The following is a 16,734-nucleotide window of genomic DNA, read 5'->3' on the forward strand; positions in this document are numbered from 1 at the left end:
TGTATTTGAATGTCTACAAATAGGGAGGAAATTGTAAGTTTTAAAATATCACATCAATAGAGATAAAAAAATAGAGTATCGAAGACCTCAAAGGGACAACTTATATTGAAACATGATAAACCGAGTGTGTGCGATGCAAAGAAATTTTATCCATAAATTGAAGATTGAGCAGTTGCATTCTGTCGGTATTCTCCTAGTTGATTTGCACATCCAGTCCAGTTCTCTTGAAAGAACAGTGTAATAAGACAACCCTTTCAAATGCCTTAAAAGAGACTGTTGCTATTAGATTGCTGAGATGTACACAGCAGAGCAAATGGGTAGCCAGAAGAGGAAGGAAGGTAGATACAGCTGTTGGCATAGGTACTCCATAGTAGCTGGAAACATAGTGATTGAAAACATAGGTACACCAGAGGGAAAGGAGAAATCCACCTTCCGTCCCAGGCCATGCATCCAGTGGAGGCCAGTTGGCCGACCAAACTCGAACAGTAAAACTAAACTAAGGAAGACAGGAGAGTGAGACAGATCTGCTGGAGAAGAGTCTCAACCAGCCTTTAGTTTAAAAGAAAAAGTTCTGTGACGGAGAGGAGTTGAGAGAAGGACAGCATTGCATTAGGAACTCACATTTCCGGAAGGACCACCTCTAAGAAAGTCAAATGATAAGCCAGAAGCTAAAAGAAAGTGTTGAAACTAAGTAACCGAGACAATCACAAAAGGCCACCTGTGGGTCCCTGGCATGCGCAGACGTGCCACAAGATAAGCCTTGGTGACAGAGCATAGCCAACTGTATTGCAGGCTGCCCGGAGGTGGAAATTGAAAAGCAGAGTCAATACCATCTGAGATCTGTGGAATTGATTTGAGTATTTTAAGTTCAAGAAAGATGTGAAGTTAGGGAAACTCTTAGTCTGTGCACTGGAGAATACACAATTTGTTACTATCAGCCAAAATATAGCCAAAAATTTTATCTCTTGTTAAGCATTTTTAATAAAATAAGAATATCATATACATAATCCATTAATTCATTTAATATAGTATCCTAACAGGAAAAGTGGAACACATCTGACATCTCTACTAACATGAGCATGAATAAACATCCTGTGGTACACTCACTCACAGATCCTCAGTGTGTGAGCCCCGAGTCAGCTACCCACTACTAGTATAGTCTGAACTTGCCTATTGGGCACAAAAACACCACAAAATACAGTATAATTCCATTATTGTAAAGTTCTGCTGAAAAACCGCTACACTGTTAAAGAGCAAAACTGTAGTGAAACTAAAAGCACATAGTAGCAAGAATGATAATATTCTGACAAAATTCTGCACTGGAGCTAGCATCTGAAAAGCAGTCAGGAAGGCTCCCACTGGACTGTGTATACATAGTCTGGGCCTCTTGAACTAACTGTCAGCTCAGTAGCTGCGGTTATGCCACTGTTCATTGTGCTGTGGATTTTACTTCACATGTTGTCAACCCAGAACTTTAGAAGTGAAATTATCATAGACAGTATCGTATCTTTCACAACTTGTGGCTATAAAATGAATACAGCGTAGTTCTTAGTATTTGAGGACTTTAGAAATAAGCTTAAAACAGTGCCTCATTTTTTACATTAAGAAAACCTTATGGTACTCTATTATTATTGTTACTACTACTACTACTACTACTACTACTACTACTACTACTACTACTAGGTTTATGTTAAAGCCTAGGCTTACCTGGAACCCACTATCAAAATCAGGATGGCACTGAACTAAGGAAAGTCTCCCTGCTAGACATTGCAAGTGATAACTACCAGCAACCATGGTAGTTCCTGAAATATAAAAATACCCTTGAGCAGCCACAGATCCACTAGCTCAGGATATATATATATATATATCCATATATATCTATCTATATCTATATAGATATAGATATATATATGGGCCTAGATCTGTGTGTGTGTGTGTGTGTGTGTGTGTGTGTGTGTGTGTGTGTGTGGTGGGGGGATTATAGGAAGGTTCTGGACACAATTGGATCCTGAATCCTACTACTTAAAGCTTCCAGGAACTCTGAGGTAAAGGCATTTGCCTAGGAGGCACTTGGCAAGAAGGAACTGCGTCCAGAAAGCACATGAAACTCATGTGAGGACAGGATTGGAATTCCCTCTAGGAGATCAGAAGAGTGAGGCTCTCTTTGCCATCAGTATGTGTGTACATTATGTATGACAATTACATCGATGGCACTGGCAATTCATACTTGGTGCTGGTGAGCTCCTCTTATAATTGATAGTATGTGTTTCATAATTGTATAAATCAGCTTCAATACAAACTACAATCAAACTCATATTTTCTGAGGTTTGATTCATTGTGTGTCACAGAATCATTAAAGCCAGAGTAACATGTGCCCCTCTTGTAACCAGCTGTCCAGTTCTGCAGATTAAAAATTCAGCACAACACGAATACCTCAGCCCTTCCCACAGTTGCACTGGCATCAAAATAAGCACCTCATTGTTTTCCGGGCAAGGAAAATGAAACCCAAGAAAGAAGCCAGTTTGAAATTGCAGTGCGACATTTGAGTTATAGAGGTCTGCTTTGGCTGTTGGCTAGTTCCTGCAAGACCTCAGTGGGAAAACAGAGATCACAGGTTGCCACTTGGTCTTGGGGACACTTAATCAGAAATGTAAAGAGAAATGGCATTCACCTAGTTGCCAATAGGACACATTTATTAAAACAAACTAAGATTGAGTCATGGAGCATTTATTTTTGTCTCCTAAGATGCTTGCTCTTTTGCTGTGCAAGCGACATAAACATTGTAGAAAATTCACACTGCTTTCAAGGCAACCTGTGAAAAGTCCAATGGTCATAGCTTAAGAGTCTCTACAATGAGGACTTCGAGGGTGCATTGTGTATTTGGGGGCTTGTGTTTTAACTTTTTACATGTATGTTGATTTTGTTTTCTGTCTAGAAGAAACTGGCAATGCAAATGGTGTTGAAGAGGTAAAGTCTGTTTACTGTAGACTAGAGATGTGGGAGACAGTGATGGTTGAAGTCCGTGTGAGAGGAGATGAAGTGTTGCTTGGACTTCCTATAATCACCTGAGCTTCCATGGGTCTTCCCATTAGGTTAAACAATATTGTTTTGATCCTGTTAAAGTCAACTTAATTTCTCAAAAAACATTTTTCACTTTTTAAGTTTAAGCATCAGGAAGTCATTCTTTGAGCTCTCTCACATTAGTGTGGCATTTTGTGGCTGCCCTTTGTATTTTCTCTTTAATTGTTTGCCAGGAAATGTTCAAGAAAGATAGTCTTTCCCTCCAGAGCAAGGGCAGCCTTGCTCACATCAGTCTATTCAGACCTCAGATCCTGCTGTCCGTACCTGTACAAAAATCGTGCGGTCTTCTTGTTGCCTTTACTTTGGGAAGTAAAGACCTGAGCATTCGGCACCAAAGTGATTGTTGTTTCAATCATCTAGACACACATCCTGGCTTAGAAGAAGGCTCTGGCCCTATGTGACAGCTGTGAGCGTGAGAAGAGATGCATTCATTGTGGTTGACTACTCGGGAGCCTTAAGACTTTTGTTCACAAGGCGGATGATAAGTCAGGGCATGTAGTGCTCAGTAAGGAAAAGGAGCATCCCTGGGTTGCCTGTTGACTCTGTTTCTCCCAAAGTTTGTTAGGTCTGCCATGTGACTTTAGATTTGTCTCTAGAATGGGATCTTCATATGGATCTTAGCTGTTTGAAGGGAATGTTAGCTCCATTGGGGGGATTCTTGAAGACAGACAAACTCCCATAGAAACCCCAAGATAGGTCTTTGGAGCCCAACTGCCTCAAGTTGTGTTTCTAGTGATGAAGTTAACTCAGTGGAGAAGGAAACATTCTCAGCCTCATTGCCCTTTAAACTCCCTACTTTCCACACTGAAAGCAGATTTAAAGAGATGAGGTATCACAACAGTGGAGTAGAAGGTTCCTGGGTGTGGATCTACTACAGTTCCTACATGGATCTAAGAATTAGGGCTTCTGGGGGTTGGGGATTTGGCTCAGTGGTAGAGCGCTTGCCTAGCAACCGCAAGGCCCTGGGTTCGGTCCCCAGCTCTGAAAAAAAAAAGAATTAGGGCTTCTGAGTCAAAGACTTCATTGGGTAGGAATGCCAGTCATTGTGGACAACCTTTGGCAGCTCCTTTCCTCCATCTTGGCCTCAGCTGATTTCACGTGACTACTGGTGAAGCTGCCTGCCCTCTTATATGAAGCCCTGGATTTGCTAGGGAGCGTTGAGGAGAGAGGTATTGAACCTTCCTCCTTCTATGGGTACAGGCACAAAGCTCACCATCTCACCTGGTCCCATGGTGGGAAGTATCACTTCAAGGAAGTTCTTTTTGTAAGTTTTGTTTGTTTAGGGAAAGATGTTAGTAATCTCTTCAAAATACTGCTACCCTCACATACTTGGGGGAGAACTCCTGAGGGTCAGGTTCATTGGTGTGTTTATGTGCACCCTGTGGGCAGTTATTCCCACAGTGCAGTCACTTAGATGTGATCAGCCTCTCCACAGCTGGCTTTGAGGTGCTGTGGACAGTGAGGGATGCAGCCTTGTGACGGCACGTGTCAAAGCCACATGTATTCATTCATCAGTACATCCTCATCGACTTGAGTTATTGATCTAGGACAAAAGGAAACATGAGCGTGCCGGGTTTCTAAGGTAAATCCCAAGGGTTTGTCAGGTTTCTTCATCTCAGAGCCTATGCTGTATAGATACTATAGGTTGGGCTATTCTGTGACTTAGATTTCTCTTCACAGTGGTCCTCTCCAGTATTGTTAGACTTACTGGATGCTGTCATTGTTTTTCTTGGTCACTTTGATCAGTGTATCCACAGGCATGTCCTTACCGTGGAATAATATACCCAATGCCATAAACCGTAGAGAGACACAAGGGAGATTGCTGGGAACCAGCCTTTCCATAGAGTTCTTTTCCATGTGCCCTGTGAGAAAGGCACGGTTGAACTTTATTTCAAATTAGCTTTTCAGAAATATCGCACAGCCTTACAGTGAATGCAGTCTGTGCCTCTTTTAGGGAAGTTGGCAGACTTGCTTATCTGACATTGTTTAAAATTGAAGTTTCCTAAGACCACAACCATAATAATCTACCCTCTATTTGAGATCTGTATTCTCCTAATAGTTCCCCAATTTTGAATTTGATTTTTTAGCCACCTCTTAATTCTAGCCTTAATCTCAAAATGTCAAAGCCATCAACTTTTGTTTCATTCCTGTTTAATAGTTGTATTTTCTATTCAATTCTATATTATACATTATGTATTATTATACGGGGAGAAAACAGTGAAGAAGTCCCTTAGACTCGGTTTGGAATCCCCTTGCCAAGATGGCCGGTTTACTAGATATTCCCTACGTCTCATTAAGAAGCTGATACTGCTTCTGGACATTCTGCCGTGTTAACAACCCTACCTTCCAGGTTTCCTTCAACAATCTGTTCAGGGCAATTTAAGCTAATCCACGGTTTAGAATCTGTCTAGCCTTTGCCCACTGCCCACTTCCAAAGCCTCCCTGTTATTTTCCCTGATTTGTTATGGCAGCCTCCCTTCCTGTGTGAATCCCCTTCCTCCGAAAACATTACCAACCGCCAAAACATAGCAACTTAAAATAAGAAATGTTTCTACAATGCACCGTGAGCCAGTTCTTCTGGATCTTTCTAAGCCCACATCTGTCCCAAGGCCGTGAGTAAGGTGTCAGCCAGAGCTGTGGTCATCTAAGTGCTCTGCTGGGACAGAGTCTGCGTCCAAACTCACTCACAGCTGTCGACAGGATGCAGAAGAGCCATTTCCATTCTCCCTCATGTGACTGTTGGCAGACCCCTGTTTCCTCCTGGCTGTTGGCCAGACATCTCAGTACCTTGTAATGTGGCCCCTTCCTGCTCACAACATGGATTCCTGCTTCCCAATAGTGAGGACTCAGAGAAAGAGCAAGAGGACAAAGAAGGCACAAGTCACACTTCCTGTAACTAAGTTAGTTACTTCCCTTATATTTAGCTTCAGCTGAGTTGCCAGGTCCAGTCCACAGTGGAGAGGAAGGATCCTAGTGGAGCACAGGAAGCAGTGTCACTGGGGGTCATTTTACCATTAATACACCATGGCAGGAAAGAGGCCTTGGTCTTTGAGTAGGCTTTCTATCTCCGGTCGGTAAAAACTAAAGAAAACATTAAAATTCATGCTAATTAATGAACTAGCAAAATTAATAGAAAGCATTGAAGAAAGGAAACATGAGTTTGAGGAGTTGGAAGAGCTTTTATTTGAAGATCTTTGGTTAAAACTGTGGTAATGGTGTGTCAGTAATATGATAAGGAAATGAACTGAGAGCTCTCGAAGGCTGGGAGCCCAGGGCTGTGTGAGGAACCAGAGATGGTGCATCAGCTAAGGGCTCTTCCTGCGTTTGCAGAGAATCCAGGTTCAGTTCTCAGTACCTATGCCGGGTGGCTCGTGACTGCTTATTACACCAAGGGAGAGTCTGACGTCTTTAGCCTCCAAGGAGATCAACAGTTACACATAATTTAAATTAGTAAAAAGAGATCTTTAAAACAGTGTTTTCCTCCTTGGAAACTAGGTATAAAAACCAACAAGCATTCTCAGAGTAAAAGTTTGAGACACCATAAACAGGTAAACACACGCACACCTCTGCCTATACTCAAGCACATGGATGTCATGCGCAGGCTCTCTCGCCATGTGACACACTGCACCAGCTCATGTCTCTGCCAGTGAAGAGACTTTTATATGTGGTCCCGTAACTTTGAACTTCCAGAACTATGAGCTGAAGCAGCCCTCTCTTTAAAGTTAAAACAAGCTTGCAAACAACAGCAAAACCTGATACATTTAAATGACTTAGAAAAGGGGTAGATGCATCACAGGCCAGGCATCACGTTGGGGATTTGTGTAATTAGCTCCTTGAATCCCCTTACTATCCAGTGACATTGAAATCTTAAAGTTTTTTTTCTCTGGGAGAGTAGTCTGTGAATGATGCAGCCTGAGGCTTTTCTGGAGGCCTGCTCACTCTAGTCCCAAAGACATGTTTTGTTGCAGTCTTCTATGGTTGTCCTGTCCAAACAAGAGTGTGAAGATAGTCGTAGTGAGAAGTTCTCGCAGTCTCTACGTGTGTCCTTGCCGGTGGTATAGGCCTCTGAGTGTGTCACTGCTGCGTATTAAAACAGTCCCGAAGAAAGTGCTTAAGGGCTCTGCCAGTAATGCTTAGCGTCTTAAGTGGCCCAACATTACAGAACTAGGCTACACAGAAGTCACTGGCCCAACTTGGAAAGAAGAGATGCTTTTTGTGGGGAAGATGCTTTTTGCTAAAATCCTAGTGGATGGAGAATGTGCTTAAGTGTATTTCACACTGAGAAGTCGAGCTGGGCATCAGTGCCTTGTCTGAGGTCTCGCTCCATAGACAGAGTTCTCCTCTATTTCCCTCAGAACCGAGTCTGAGGATATATGTAACTGGATTCAAACCCAGTAAACAAATTCCCACAAACTGCATAATTAAGGCTATTTTTATGATTAGCACCATTTAGTGTCCCAGAATTCACCAGAGTAAACATTGCTATAGCAAAAATTACTGCAAATGGTTGAACCTAACAAGAGAAAATCCCCAGTAGGGCCATTTAGGCCTCAGCTGCAGCTGTGCTTAGCTGTATTTCATGGAAATACAGCTTTCACTGGAAAGCTGAGAGCAACGGGAAAATCAGGCTCCGCCATGGTGTGCAGATGTGGCTACAACTGCCCTAATTTATTCAGCAAACATTTGTTCAGGATCTCCTGCATGCCAGACCGTGCTCTGGCCTCTGGGATCCAAGGGATAAATTGTACCTGGCACAGTGAAGGAACTTCCATTTGATGATGGGACAAGGCAGATGTGACTGAGACATGGACGTGTGTGTGCACGGGGCCAAAGGACTGAGAGCATTAGCCTCACTTCACAGGAAGTTCTGATGTGCATGGATACGCATCGTGGAGCACGATGATGGCTGTATGGAGAGGCTATGAGACACACCGAGGCCCAGAACTTTCCTCCAGTTTGATATAACTTGCTCCACACTCACAACGTGAGAACAGGAGTGGGTTTAGGAAAGAAAGGCTTATGTCAGAACACTGGTAAAGGATGCATGCATGGAGACCCAAGGAATCACACGTACAAGACAACAGCTTAGTGATGTTTGGTTACCAGTTTGAGGCTTGGCGAGGCTTCAGGCCATGTCACCACCACAATGTTGGTACCAACAACAGCAGTAACGAAGATCAGCTCTTTTGACAGCATGCCGTGTGCTGTGCCTTCCTGTTATATGCTTTCCAGGCACCATGTAATTTAACAGTGACGTCTTGTCTTGGTAAGGAACTGTTTTTGTTTGTTGTCTTTTGCTTTTCACCTGACAGATGAAGCACTCAGAACTTTGATCTAGAGGGTTGCGTCAATTTTCAGAGGTAGCATTTGAACTCAATCTGTGACCAGAGAACTAGGATTCTTTCATTGGTCCCCCGTTGGCCAACGTCCTCTATTTAAAAGCTTATACTCCTTTGGTAAAATGCAGGCTAATGTCTGAAAGTCCTGTGTATGCCCCAGACTCTAATGCCTGCCCATCTTCCTACCACCAGAAGTTGAGCTTACTAAAAGATGCTGCCTGACAGGGTCGTTTAATAAAATGTCTCTGTTCCAGTGCATGCTTGTCTTGAGGAAGCATGAGAAGCAGTGGTGGTGGAATGGGTTGGAAGATTGGGGACACTCAAGGTCAGCAAGATTAGTGTGAGAAGACATGTGACAGAGACCATCACACAGCTCACGAGGAATCAGACACCTTTCTTTCCTTGCAGAAAAGGCAGTCTTCATTCTTCTTAAAAGCACCAAAAATAATCTTTACTGATTACATGTTCTGGCTCTTGTTTTTGTAAGAAATAAAGCATGAAACATGAGTCAGCATGTCCTAAAGCCCAGAATACTTGTCACCATACTGAAGACATCTGAAACTTAAGGGAAAATAAAACGATATAGATTGGACTTTCAGGAATCCCTCTTTTATAATACCCTAACCACTACTGCTCCTGCTTCCCGGTCCTTCCAAAGAGGCCTTCTCCTTCTACTTCTCTTTAACCCCTGCTTGCTCAGGATGAACATACTCTGAGGAAAACAAAGTCAGGAACTTCAGATCCCAACAGACACATGTCCATGGCTTCAAAATGAGTTAAGGGGCAATCATAGCTGTGGATGGTAGTCTCAGTGCAGTAGACCCATAGAGAAATGTTTGCCTTTGAGGAAATGTTAAAGAAGTGAGTGTATCCTCGGTGTCTCCCCCTATACAGTTCGTCCTGTAGATTGGCAATGGTGTAGCATGAGAGACTGAGTTTGGGGCATCTGCTGTGTAATACTGTCAACAACTTAGCTGGTGACCCCTGGGTGAGCTTGAGTCCACGTCCACACATTAAGGTGGTATATTCAGTCCTGCTCATCCGGCTGGGCAAGCATTGGGTTTCCTAGATGGTGTCCTTCACTCCCCAGCCTTTTCACAGGACCATCAAGAAGGAGAAGGTGAACAAGGGATGCTCACTGCTTGTCAGTCTTTACCTGACTGTCCTTGCCACATTTAAAATAGATTACACAGTGAGGAGAAGCCTGCCAAGAATCCAGTTGTTTTAAAGATTTGAAATTTGGTCAGCTGAAAAAGAGCTGGTTACTAGAGGACTAGGTGGTGGTCGGTGGTTTTTGTGGAGCTCTTTGTTGGGAGGGGGCATTGTATTATATCCCCCATCTTTCTCTATGAATAGCAGATTTGACCTAACTTCGGGGTTTATGACTTTGGGGCTAATCATTTGTTCCATATCATTTATTTTATTTAAAGGGTAACCATAAAAATAACTAAGATTCTCAGTAAAGATAATGGAGTCAGAAGAATGCCTTAGTCTTCGTCGACTAAGTGTAACTCGTCAATCTAGATGTTTATGGTATTCAGTAGTAGCTTCATACTTTACTCAAAGTTCCTGATGGTAGAAATCTTGAATGATCGGTGAACGGGAGTGATTGCGCACAGTTTTGTAAGACCTGTGCTCTTCAGGGCTTACAATTAATAAGGCTCAGGGCAGTAAAGGGGACTCAAGACAGTGAAAGACCTGCTTTGTCTTCAGGATGCTTATAAGGCTGATTGAAAAGAGAAAACCTGAGCGAATGGAAAAATGGGAGGAGAAATAATTCCAGCAGGGTTGGCAGTAATTTGGATTTGTGGAAGGGAGGAAGCTGGGGAAATAAAAAATAAAAGCATCTAGAATTCTTACTAACATACATTTGCAGAGATTACTAGGATATCTAGTTACCTGTATGCAAATCTATCATGGACAAGACCAGAACTATTCTGAGAAGTAAGAATTGCTTACAGTTTTGATTCTGATTAGAAATCTCTGAAGGAATGCTACCTATAATCAATAGGCTACAATATTCAGCTCTGTTCCAGTATTTGAGTTAAAGATGCTTTTAATGGTACTTCAAGATGACCCAAACATGTCCTTTCACGTGACATTGTAGCACAACGCTGTCATCCTCCAAGTTAATGCTCAAGAAATGTGAAATTGAATTAAGAAAATAAGAACACCAAAAGAAAATTCTTAATAGTTTAAGCTTAGGATTTTGCATTGACCGTTTATATAGCTGTCCTTGGATAACATGTGGCTTGGGCACAGCTTAGACACACCTAGGAGACATTTAAAGCTAGTGTCCAAAGAATCCTAGATTTAGAGATGCTAAACTGCTATAGATGTTCAAAATGAATGAGTCCCTAATACCAACCTCTTTTCCTTCCAGTCAAGATGTCTTTGATTTTACTTGAAAGAGAAAGGTGGGGAGAGGACCCAGCTCTCCTGTAGCCAGATTGAAAGCTTCCTGTTCTACACAGAAGGCCCTAACCTTATATCTGTAGACAAATGCCATGAGGTTGTGGTCTCTGTGCTAATAGCTTCAGGGTGCGGAAGAAGCATGCGACAGATGCTGAGGCTGTGTCAGTCCCCTCAGGTTTCTCAGTAGACACTGTCTCCTTCTAGGCTCCATAACTAGTGACATGCTGAGGCACTAGGAAAGAAATCACAGCACGGTATAAAGTTTAGAGAGAAAGAAATTTTCACCGTTGACAAAATGCAAATTGTTATGTTTGGAAAGAAGTCTAAAGGTTATTAACTGATGGTGTTCCAGACCAGCAAGGCCCACTTAGAGGCAAGTGGCTAGATTTCCTTCATGCCAGGCTTGAGTAAAAGGGTGGAACACATCTCCCCCAGTGGCAACGTGAGTGTATCAAACAGGAAAGGAAGAGGGACAACCAGAAGCCAAGGCTGTTTAATCCGAGGAGTCCATCACCCCATTGTTGACAAAGGCTTGCTTGAAGCTATTGTGAATTCCTATCTTCACTTTATGTGTTGAAGAGTGACAACCTGAAGGAGCAGGGATGAATTAAATGAACTTCGTCTTCTTAGCCCACAGAATCAGTGATTTATTCTGAAGTTACATAAGGTAAAGCTGTCAGGCAATTATTTTGAATTATAGCCTCATAGCCTGGTGCTGCCGAGAGGAGTTACTTTCCAATAATGTTGAGGAAGTCAGTGACAAAGGCACACATTTATTTCAGAGGTCATGAACTCAAATACCTTCAGAGTCCTGCTCGCCTTAACAGCAGAACAACCCCAGGTAGCAGAGCTCTGAGCTGGAGAGTGAATGATGGGTGTACATTGGCCACTGCAGTAGACATGGTCTCATGATGTGCTCAGACCTTGGGCCGGCTGAGAAAAAGCTGTCTAAACTTAGATGGGTTTTTTTTTCAGGCTAACGAAATAGTTTTATTACAGTCCTCTGCAGGTATAACACAGCACTTGTGTAGTTAGAAGCCTGGAGTTTGTCCTTTAACTTCCAGGTCATTGTCTCTGTAATTAACAAACAATACACAACTGATTGAACTCTAGAGTTGACAAGAGTTAATTTGCTAAGCTTTTGAAGGCTTCATTAAGGCTTTGCCAGCTCTAGGAAGTGTTGACCTCTGATTCCTTCCTCCTTCCTCCTGAAATTGGACTGCTTATTTACACAGGAAGTAGGAATTTAAAGACATCACTTGTTTTTTAGGCTATTGAGGTGACTCAGAAGGTAAAGGTGTCTGTCACCCGGCCTGATGACCTGAGTTCAATCCCTGGAATCCACATGGTAGAAGGAAAGAACAGACTCTCACAAATTTCTCTCTGACCTCTGCATATGTGCTATGTGTGCCTACACATGTGTACCCACACATAAGTAAATGTAACAAAGAAAGCATTCATTCCCTTCAGCGTCATGAGCTTATTTAGTGAAACTGTCAAATACTCAGAGGGAGAAACAGCTCTTTCTGCTGCCGTTGTTCACTTTTACAATGCACATGTCTGTGTGGTCTACACTTGGTAATTTGTATCTTTGCACTAACCTTCGTTCATAATGTTGGGTGCATGAGGCATGCTCGATTTAAACATTAACACTCTCACCATTTGGTGACCTGCCTTTCTCTTATAAAAAAGTCATTTTACTAACACCTCCCTGTAGGGTAAGGACAGTTGTATTTCTTCATTCCCCTTCCTTTCAGACCGGAGAATATGCCACTGATGAAGAAGAAGATGAGGTTGGACCCATTCTTCCTGGTGGTGACATGGCCATTGAAGTCTTCGAGCTCCCTGAGAATGAGGACATGTTTTCCCCATCTGACTTGGATACAAGCAAGCTCAGTCACAAGTTCAAAGAGGTGAGCCCTGGGCAGCGTGATGTCTGCCTGGACCTGCTCCTTTTGTTGTTAAATGTGTTTCTGTTTGTAGAATGAATGAAGAATCATCTCCTTTCTGGATGAGACCCTGAATCTTAAATTTGGGGGTACAAGTATACACATTGCGTCCTCCTGTCCCCAGCTTCAGTGGCTGCCACGTGTCACAGTGGCAGTTTATAACTTAGGGCATCATTTCAAGATGTGTTCAAGTTAGATGCATTATTTGTTACTTTCACAGATGCTCTGGTACCTGGTCTTGACCTCTTCTCTCTAGGGCAGTTACTTTTCTAAAAGTTTTTTTTTTTCTTTTCTTGGAGTAGACAACTTTCTAATAAGAATGACATGCCCAAAGGGCTCCATAGTGCAGCTCAATGAACAGACTTTGAACAGTTCATAGAAACACCAAGGAGTGGTGACCTGTCCCAGGAATGGTGACAGAAGGAAGCCAGCCTCCTACTGTGGCCTAAAGCAGACATTCAGGACCCACAGCTTTATAAGATGCAGCCCAGGCGGAAATTGCACCCAGGGCAAGGTGAGGGATGCCTTGTCCTTCCCATGCCCTCTCCCTCCTGCCGAGTCCCCAGTTACACCCAGGCAAGGAGGCCAGGTTTCAGTTTTAGAACTGAAGGGATCAGTCTCCTGAAGTAGAGTCATTCAAAAAAGGCCGGAATGGCCCCATTGGTATGCATATAGAGAACCAGATAGACTTTCCCCTCCAAATCTGGTGTTACAGGATTCTCTTCAATAATGTCCATTTGTTATCTTATCCAGTCTGACTTTGGGCCTACTAGATTTTCCTACTAAATTCTGTGGTCGTGATTCTTTTGAATCGTGACCTCTGTCCTTGGACAGTTCCTGTCAGTTAGTTAGCAGTTAAGAACTCACTAAATTCTTGGCAGCAGGCATGTCCTGAGAATTCCTTGTATAAAGTGCCTGACCTGATTTCCTCTTGTCAACAGCATCCTGCTGAGCACTTTCCTTAAGGGTTGGTCTCTCTCTGAGCAGAGGGCTCTGTCCTTTTCCACCAATATCAGCACTGATGACTGATGGAGTAAAGAACTGTCTTAACTTTTTAAATCTTTTTAAAGACAAGTTCGTGCATGTGCAGCCTGTCCCTCGATCAGAGTCACCCCAGCTCTCCCTCCCATTACCCTCAGAGAGCACCCGGTTCTGTATGTCCACCCTGCCTTCATGTCCACTCCTTTGGGGCCTGAAGGAACTGGCGGAGTTCAGTGGGTGCTGCTGCCTCCTAGATTGCCCAACTGGGTTTGTCTCTCTCTGAGCAGGTAACTGCCCATAGCCGCAGTGGGTACATGAGGTACATGAGTGTGCTGGCCTTGTCACAGCCTGGCGACAGCATTTTATAGCACTCCCCTGCCTCCTACATTCTCTACCACTTCTTCCTCAGTGCCTTGAGCCCTCTTTGTGAGGCCGGTAGAGATGCCCCATTTAGGGATCCGCACTCACTAATTTTCTTTTCCTTTTTTTTTTTTTCTTGCATTGGGGGACAAACCTAGGGCCTTGAGTGCTGTCACGCTTTCTGCCACTGCCATCTATCCTGTCTAACCCTGCTTTGCTCATTTTAAAACTGGCTTCATCATTAGCTTATTGCAGGATGCTTGAATCGTTTCGTTAGTTACCTCTTAAGTTATTTTTATTGTAACCAAAACAATAAGCTGATATTTGGGGAAACAACACCTTCTCATACTATACTAATCTCATAATCCAAGTTTATAAAGTATAGCTACATGAACTGTTTTCTCTGACCTCTCAGAAGTCGCATATCCCTTTGTTTGTTGCGTAAATGCCGAGCTATAAGCAATGAAAGACATGACTAAAATAACTAAAAGCTGCTTCGAAGATTATGTTAACCTCAGAATGAGTTAGAGAATTCTCACCATTTCTTTTCAAACGTGGCGTGACTGTGGCTTCACAATTTCTGAACATAGGAGTTTCTGGTTCTGAAATTCTGTCATTATTGAGTACTAGAGTGAATTTTATTCTTTGACAATTCCAGATGCGCGTGTAATACATTCTGGTTACTTCTCGCACCCTTCACGCTGATGTCCCATCAATTCCCCCAGTTACCTTATTCCTTACAAATACCTCCCTGTGCTCACTAACTGTGTTCCCAGAGATTTAGCTAGGGCTCCACATGCCTGTAATTTAGAACTAACCATGGAGCCCACTACTCTAACCCATGTGTCTACAGCTGTGTATTCTGGCCGCAGGCCCGCAGTAACTAGCAAGGCTGGGAGCCCCGCTCCCTCCGTAGCTGACTGTGCTGTTCTGTCGGTCTCCGAAAGGCATCTGTGTTAGTCACTGACTGCCTTCCACTCATCCCTACAATTCTGTCACTTCTGCTTTTCTAGACTTTCTGATTGTTGTCAGCTGAAGTCACCGTCAGGATTGTCTCATAACTTGATTCTTTCCATGCCATTCTGCTCTCACGGGATACATGTTAGTTACGCCAGCTCTTTTTGGTTAATAGTAAAACTTAACACCTCGTTTCTTTTGCCTTGCATTTCTTTCATGGTGTCTGAATTTCTGTTTACTTTTATCCATTTATAGTTTTATTCAATTTCTTTCAGTAGCCTACTCTTGAGTCTTATGTTGTTGGTAAATTGTTGTGGGAGGCTTTGTCAGTTAATTAGTGAGCACCGTCCACTTAGGTTTACAGTTATCGCTTTAGTATTAGAACTTTTGTCTGTCCTTCAGGCTTATGGACTTCATTTTTCCATATTTCCTTATTTCTTTTTTTATTTTTCTGCCAGTCACCAGGAATATCAAGTTAAGTTTTTTCTTTTCCGAGGAGTTTGGCTCAGCTTTGTTTTCCTGTCAGTACGATAGAGAAACCATCAGCGCCTATGCTTCCATTTGTAAAATACTGGCTGTAGATATCACCTGCGAGCTTTCCTGCTGCCACACACACTTAGTGTCTCAGGAGTCTTGGGTGCCCCGTGTGCTGGCAAGTCTGCCTGTCACAGTGTGACCACTTCCGGCTCCCCTCCCACCACCCCTTGCTGAGCAGACTGTGGCGGTGTTAATTTACTCCGGTTTCTACAGCCCCCTCCCTCCTGTCAGCAGCAGAGGTTCCTGTCACGAGGAGCAATGGTTAAACACCCGTCAGGAGGTCATAGCTTCAGGGTGTGGAGCAGGCTGGCCTGACTCACCACCAGGTGTGCAGTCAGCAGGGCTATGTGGGAAAGGCGAGGCTCCACTAAATCAGTCTCCTTCCGGGTTCCTGGCATTCTCCACTCAAGGTCTTCACCTTCGCAGCCCCAGAACCCCTCCCTGTGTCCTCTTTTTTAAAAAGTTCTTTCACAAACTTTTTTTTCCTTTTGATTAATGAATAGTAGCCTGAAGCACATCCGCAGCCTTCTCTCTTAGACAGATCCAAATTGTTTTCAAAGAGGAAGGGTATGGCTTTTGTTAGTTTGCTCTGTTGAACCCAACCGAAAGGATTCCCTTACCTGGCTCAGCCATTTCTGCCTTTATTTATTTATTAATACTGTCATCTACTTTCCTGGGCACGTTTACTGCTCCACGTGGCAGCTTCTTATAACGCAGGCGTGATTGTGATTTATTGTCATACTTGGTTGTTGTAATAGGCAGCAGTAAATCTGAGTCTGTTTGGTGATGTGCCTTCTACCCGGCCCCCAATTATTAGCAGTCTTGCTGACTTCAGTTTGGAAACAATCTGTAATTTCCACTTTCTCTGTTTTATTTTGACTTTAGTAACTGAGGCAATGCTTTTGAATCTGTAACTTTTTTAGTAATCTATCATTTTATTACATTGTGGGCAGATACTAAATTTTCAACTGATTTCTTTGAAAATGATGTTTTTGTTATAGGTTAATATGGATTATTTGTGATTAAAGTGTTCTGAATCTCTTAATTTTTTGAATCTATTAAGTAGAAAATTTATACTCCATATTATTTTTGTCTACTTTGATGGTGTGTTGAAA

The 16,734-nt window shown here is 42.9% G+C and overlaps 1 protein-coding gene across 23 annotated transcripts in view; it reads left to right on the forward strand.

Moving 5' to 3' along the window:
- Positions 1 to 16,734, forward strand: part of Ppp1r9a (protein phosphatase 1, regulatory subunit 9A) — a 321,979-nt gene that overhangs the window by 244,404 nt on the left and 60,841 nt on the right. For all 23 annotated transcript variants that reach the window (XR_005503322.2, XM_039108474.2, XM_063286778.1 and 20 more), the window contains one exon: positions 12,593 to 12,748. Coding sequence is in view for 22 of the 23 variants with exons in the window: in XM_039108474.2 (XP_038964402.1) it covers positions 12,593 to 12,748 (156 nt within the window). In the remaining variant the exon portion in view is untranslated. The remainder of the gene's footprint in view (positions 1 to 12,592; positions 12,749 to 16,734) is intronic.

The sequence above is a fragment of the Rattus norvegicus genome, chromosome 4 (genome assembly GCF_036323735.1).
Source record: "Rattus norvegicus strain BN/NHsdMcwi chromosome 4, GRCr8, whole genome shotgun sequence".
In the NCBI taxonomy this organism is placed as follows: domain Eukaryota; kingdom Metazoa; phylum Chordata; class Mammalia; order Rodentia; family Muridae; genus Rattus; species Rattus norvegicus.